The sequence below is a fragment of the Salvia miltiorrhiza genome, chromosome 8 (genome assembly GCF_028751815.1).
Source record: "Salvia miltiorrhiza cultivar Shanhuang (shh) chromosome 8, IMPLAD_Smil_shh, whole genome shotgun sequence".
Lineage (NCBI taxonomy): Eukaryota > Viridiplantae > Streptophyta > Magnoliopsida > Lamiales > Lamiaceae > Salvia > Salvia miltiorrhiza.
Window position 1 is genome coordinate 17,083,859 of NC_080394.1, and position 6,472 is coordinate 17,090,330.

The following is a 6,472-nucleotide window of genomic DNA, read 5'->3' on the forward strand; positions in this document are numbered from 1 at the left end:
GGACTTACTCCAGGTTTTGAAGGAATTTCATGAAAGCGGCAAAATACCGAAAGGTGGTAACGCCTCTTTTATTGTTTTGATTCCGAAGAAAGAAGGGGCTGGGTCGCTCGATGATTTTCGCCCAATTTCTCTTATCACTAGCTTGTTCAAAATTGTGGCTAAAATCCTGGCTGAGAGATTGAAGAGGGTTATGGGGTCGATCATTTCCGATAATCAAAGTGCTTTTGTCAAGGGTAGCTTCATCCTAGATGGGGTGGTTATCCTGAATGAAGCTATTTTTGAGGCAAAAAAGAAGAGAGTGGGCCGTATTTTCTTCAAGATTGACTTCGCAAAAGCATACGACTCTGTGCAATGGGATTTCTTGGATATGCTTCTAGATCGACTTAACTTTGACGGAGTTTGGAGGAAGTGGATTAAAGGGTGTCTGGAATCTGGAATGGCAAGTGTATTGGTGAACGGGTCATCGACGGGAGAATTCAAAATGGAGAGAGGTTTGAGACAGGGTGACCCATTGTCACCTTTCCTGTTCCTTATCGTGGCGGAAGGCCTTAACGAGTTCATTGAAAGAGCAACGGAGAGGCAGTTCCTGGTCCCGGCGAAGATTGGCAAGGATAAAGTGCCCATTTCACATCTACAGTACGCGGACGATACTATCTTCTTGTTGGAGGCAGATGACAAGAATATGGAGAGCGTAAAAAAACTCCTGATTCTCTTTCAGTTCGCCTCGGGTTTAGCTGTAAATTTCGACAAAAGTTGTCTTCTGACAGTGGGAGTGGATGAGGCAGTTGAGAGGAGATGGGCATCGCTCCTCATGTGCAAGATCGGTTCCTTTCCGTGCAACTACTTGGGTACTAAAGTGGGGGGGCGCAGCAATGGTGTTGGAGATTGGAAGTTTTTGATTGAAAAAGTTTCAAACAAAGTGGCAAGCTGGAAGAAGAGACACCTTTCATTGGCAGGGCGAATTACTCTAGTCAAGTCGGTGTTGCAATCCATCCCGGTATATCAATTATCCCTCGCTTTCATACCTAAAGCGGTGATTAAGGAACTTAATTCACTGTTCACCAAATTTTTGTGGGGAGGAGGCACACAGATGGGGGGTATCACTTGGTTCAAGTGGAATGCCTTGTGCCTAAACAAGGATTCAGGAGGTCTGGGGTTTCGGAATATCGATTGGTTTAATCAGGTCCTGTTAAGTAAGTGGCTCTGGAGATTTTTAGGGGAGGGGAAAGCTCTGTGGGTAAGGGTGATCAAATCGATTTATGGGGGGCTAGTGTGGGGGGAAGGGGGTGAATGTTCGGTGGCGGGAAGAGGTGGACAGAAAGGGTGGTGGCAGAAAATTGTGGATAAGGTAGGAGGAAGGAGAGATCGGTGGTTCATCAATAATTTGAGGCGAAGAATTGGGGATGGGCTTGATACCAGCTTTTGGGAGGATGTGTGGGCGGTTGACAAACCCCTTAAGTTTGTGTTTCCGAGACTGTATAATTTGAGCCTGAACAAGAAAAGGCTGGTTGGTGAAAGTGGATTTTGGGAAGGAGGGTCGTGGGTGTGGAGGGTGGAGTGGAGGAGGGAGTTAAGGGAGAGGGAGAAAGGGTTTGCGGAGGATCTCCAGTTGGTTATAGCTGATTTTGTTCCTTGTGTAGATGTAATAGACGGATGGAACTGGAAGGCGACACCAGATGGATGCTTCACAATCAAGTCGGCATATGAAATTGTGGCAAAAACAAGAGAGGAGCAACAAGTTTTACCTTTGGAGATGGCAAAGGTTTGGAAGGCCCCAACACCAAATAAAGCCAAGGTGACGGCATGGAGATGTCTTAGAAACAGATTGGCAACATGTGATAATCTGAGTAGAAGAAATGTCCAGATCAGCGTGGAGGAGAGATGGTGCAATGCCTGTGTTTCTAGTGAGGAAACGACGGAACACCTGTTCCTCTATTGTCCTAAAGCAGCGGCGGTGTGGGACCAGATCTTTCAATGGCTTGACATCAAAACGGCAAATCCGAGAGGTATTTTTCAACACTTCATTTCTTTCATTGCGGCTGGAAAAAAGAAGAGAGAAAGAAGACTGCTTAAAGCTTTGTGGGTGGGAACAGTGTGGTTGCTCTGGGAAAGCAGGAATGATAGTCGTTTCCGGGACAAGGCTTGGGATATTGATAGACTTGTTTTACAGATTAAGGGGAGACTTTGGAGTTGGAACGAGGCCTACAAAATCGTGGAGTTAGGAATTACTTTTACTTCTTGGTGTTCCAAAGACTTCAAACTTGTTTTGTTGTTTTGATTGGCATTCCTGATGCCTTGATCCCTTTTCTTTTAATAAAATTTTTACTTTACTGATCAAAAAAAAAAAAAACATTCGTATACATACTTATAATAAGAAAAAAGAAATTGCATTTCGCTATCCCGAAAATTGAATTTTGGAAGAAAAGAAATAAATTAATAACTTCAGCCTATTTAGTGCTGGCCATATGTTTACTACGCAGTATTCTCTATTTTTGTAATATGAAATCCCCACTTTATTTACGATTTATTTTAGTGTTTAATTAGATGCATTTCTTTCATCTTCAGGTTATATAAGTGTCAATTTAATCATCATTTAACAAAATGTGATGTAAAAGTTTACTATTACATATGAATATAAAATGGAGTAACTGTAGTACAAGTCGACATTTAAAAATTAAAATTAAGCGAGAAAATATACGGGTATATTTATACCGAGGCAGAATATTTTTGTCCACTATCTTATGCATAATCTTATCCACTCCACCTCTCTAAACTCAAAATTTGTACCCCAAAAATCAAAATAAATTAAGACAAAAAGAGAACCCAATGTACAGGTAGCCGGTGGGTGAATCCTAGGGCTAAGTAATGCACGTATTCAAGGAAAAAATAATATTACTATATATAGCTGATATCATATTAATTAATCCGCTGAATTTAAGCTCGAAATTATGGAGTATGAAGATCAAGAAGAGGAGCAAGAGGGAGAGGTAGGCTACAACAATGAGCCGGGCAACAAGATCCCGAGCCCGCCGGCGCTGCGGAAGGCCCGGTACAAGGAGTGCCTCAAGAACCACGCCGTGGGCATCGGGGCCCACGCCGTGGACGGCTGCGGCGAGTTCCTCCCGGCGGGGGACGACGGCTCGCTCGAGTCCCTCAAGTGCGCCGCGTGCGGCTGCCACCGCAACTTCCACCGCCGGGAGAGCGAGGGCTACGGCAACCAGCAGCTAGTTTTGGCCCACCACCCGCACCCACTCGGCCACTTCGGGTACCGGAGCTCGGGGGGGTACCTCCAGGTGGGGCCGCCGCAGAGGGCGGCGCCAGTGGCCCTGGCTCTGCCGTCGAGCTCGGGCGGCGCGGGGGAGATGGAGGATTACTACTCGGGAGGCGGCGGGGGAAGCTCGAAGAAGCGGTTCCGCACGAAATTCACGGCGGAGCAGAAGGATAGGATGCTGAGGCTGGCGGAGCGGCTGGATTGGAAAATCCAAAAGCAGGATGAGGAATTGGTGCAGCAATTCTGCAGCGAAGCGGGCATCAAGAGGCACGTGCTCAAGGTGTGGATGCATAACAACAAGCACACTCTTGGTAAGAAAGCCTAGCTAATTAACCCAACCCAACCCAACCCGGATTCATTTCTGTCGGAATATATGAGGATCCATCTTTGCTGCCCAATTCTTAGTATTTTATGTCGGAAAATCCATGTGTTTATCGTTGCTATTTATAGTATCATTTTGTAACTTAATTTTAGGGTGCATGCACTAGTGCAAACTATTAATTAGCTCATATATCTAGGAATTTGGGATGCTGAATTCTGCTATTTCACTTCTAATCTAAGTTCAACTAGGGTTTTCTTTATTTACCAATTTCTTTCAATTTATTTATTCTACATCTTTAATTAATTAACTGATGCTGTTATATATAGTATGCTAATTAATTTTAGATACAAGAATCACACTCAATGTAGGAGAAGGATACATCATATCTAATCTGATTCGAGGGGATTTTCAGATTTCTTGAATTCTTTTTATTTTTGTTTTTGTGAAATACTATATGAGTTAGAGCCATCTTCTGTTAGTTTCCAGCATTCAATTTCCCCAAACCACCTTTTTGTTTTCATTGTGCAGAAAAACCTGAAGCCTTCTGCACAGCATTCATTGCCTGTGTTGTTGGTAGAATTTCGAATTTTGTGCTCCTCTTTTTCTCTTTTTGCATTTCATGGGAGAAATTTTTATTAACTTTTTTTTTCCTACTTTTTCATCACACACCTCTTGCCCATCTATTAAATGTGGATGGCGCAAAAATTAATTCCTTTTTTCCCCCATCTTTTCCATTTTTTTTTTCTTTCTATTTCTTTCAGATTTCACAGCCATTGCGTGCTTGCATTTCATCCTTTGTACCTCAAATGCAATAAAGTAAGTTCGAATTTACACTTTTGTATTCAAGAAGCTCTCTATCATCGGATATTGACAAGATACCGTACATGCATTTTTTAGTCGAAGCATATATATACATATATGTGTGCAAACAGTATTTGATTTGAAGCTAGCTAGATGTAGTGAATTTCAGTTAATATTCAATAGTACTAATTACAACCACAAAGTGATCTTCCTTAATCTTTATTAGCAAAATCGTCAATTTATAATTTTAGATGTGAACATCAAAAACTTATGTTTCAATGTGAACATTTTTGTCTTGTGCTACACAATGGTTATTGAAGTTACATGTGCAGCAATATTACTATTCATGTAATAACATATGACATGAAATATCAAGGTAAAGCTTATTACACTGCCCTAGATCAAGTCTAGCTATTTGTAACTAGTGAACAGAATTACAAATAGTTATATGCTATATGAGGCGATAAGTTCTATGTATTTAATTTTGCATATATACATCCAAAATTAACATTAATGATATTAGCAATTCTCAACTAAACTTACACAAGCTTTACGACTTTATTATTTTATTTCACAAGTAATAAAATATCCGTCACAGATGCTGAAAGCTGTATTTGCAGTGCTATATCAAAATATAATACTCTCTCAATCTTAATTCAATGAGTCACATTTTATTATTTAGACATCTTATTCAATATGTCACTTCCTGAAATGAAAAGTCAATACATAATAAACAGTCTCACATCACTTATTATTTACATCAAATGTTATTGTGAGCCACATATAATTAACTCTCATTTCACTTAAAAAAATAAATATCTTTCTCCTTCCTATTTTTTAGACAAATATACCCTAAATAAAATTACTTTATCTCTCATGTTTTAAAAAATCATATCTTTATTCATTTCTTAATATTTGTGCTCGGGCCCTGTGGCCTATTGAATTGGGACCGAAGAGAGTATAAAATAAATGGTGACTAGCTATTTAATTTCATTTTTTTGTTACACACACACACACAAATATATATATATATATATATATATATATATATATATATATATTATACACAAAATATATATAATTAAAGAAGTGAAATACATAACCTAAAGGGAAAATGTAGTAGCCATGAAAACTAATAAATGTATTAAATTGAGAAAGAAATAAGCTAGCTTAGGCCATCTCCATTCTCCAATGGTATTGCAAAACCCATTTTGCAGTACCAAATCAGCTCTAATGGTGCTCTAAATTCAAACCCAAAATGAGTTTAGGCCATATTTTGAACAGTGTCACATCAAATTTTGGTTTACACTATTCATCACACCAAACACCTTTTTCAGTTTTTACAAATTGCATACTCACCCTTGTTCTTCATAAATATTGAGAAGCTATATCGATTGGATCGAGAAGGAAGATAAAGGTAGAAGAAGAAGAACACACGCCTGATGAAGACGAAGAGCCGACAACTTTTTTTTTATTTTTTGAAGCTGAATAACAGACGGGGGACGACTCTTGAAGAAGAAAAAAAGAACACATTTTTATTCGTGTTGTTGCAATTTATATTGTAGATAAAAAAAATGATGAATTGGATGAAAATAGTCATTTACAGTTTTCTTTACCCAATATGCGGTTAAACACAAATTCTTGGAAAGAGAAATTGTGAAAAATTATGTTTAAATGCGCCTAAACTTTTGGAAAGAGAAACTATCAAAATATTGTGGGTGAGATAGTGGGAGTGTGCAATGAGATGTGATTTATTTGTATTATACATATTTTCAAAATTATCATTCAAATCAATTTAAAATTAAGAGTTGCTTTTTTAATATATTATAGATTTCATTTTCTTGTTTTATACTAGTACTGAATTCCTGGCATTTTATGCGCTTTTATTTACGCATCGGAAAGGGAAAACCAAAAAGGAAAAATAAAAAAAACAATAAATCTATGCAGTCACATTGTGGCCACCCACACACTAATATAATAAGGATAATCTTGATTTATTTAATTTATTTTTTAAAATAAAAATAGGATTTAGTTATTTTATTATATTCTCTACATTGTACTTATTTTTTTTAATTTTT

The 6,472-nt window shown here is 38.5% G+C and overlaps 1 protein-coding gene across 4 annotated transcripts; it reads left to right on the top strand.

The window, feature by feature from the left end:
• Positions 1 to 2,736: 2,736 nt before the first annotated feature.
• Positions 2,737 to 6,014, top strand: LOC131001481 (zinc-finger homeodomain protein 2-like). Of its 4 annotated transcripts, XM_057927870.1 has the most exons (4): positions 2,737 to 3,582; positions 4,122 to 4,166; positions 4,355 to 4,409; positions 5,780 to 6,014. In XM_057927870.1, the coding sequence occupies exons 1-4, from the start codon at positions 2,949 to 2,951 to the stop codon at positions 5,835 to 5,837; spliced, it is 792 nt and encodes a 263-aa protein (XP_057783853.1). In that variant the 5' UTR covers positions 2,737 to 2,948; the 3' UTR covers positions 5,838 to 6,014. The 4 variants fall into 4 exon arrangements, with proteins under 4 accessions (XP_057783853.1, XP_057783855.1, XP_057783852.1 ...); XM_057927871.1 differs by lacking the exon at positions 4,122 to 4,166 and having other exon boundaries at positions 2,816 to 3,582; XM_057927872.1 differs by lacking the exons at positions 4,122 to 4,166; positions 4,355 to 4,409 and having other exon boundaries at positions 2,789 to 3,582.
• Positions 6,015 to 6,472: the final 458 nt, after the last annotated feature.

Coding starts and splice junctions, on each gene's coding strand:
- LOC131001481 (XM_057927869.1), top strand. CDS start 2,949: ATGGAGTATGAAGATCAAGAAGAGGAGCAAGAGGGAGAGGTAGGCTAC. Junction 3,583..4,121: donor TAACAACAAGCACACTCTTG/GTAAGAAAGCCT, acceptor TTCATTGTGCAG/AAAAACCTGAAGCCTTCTGC.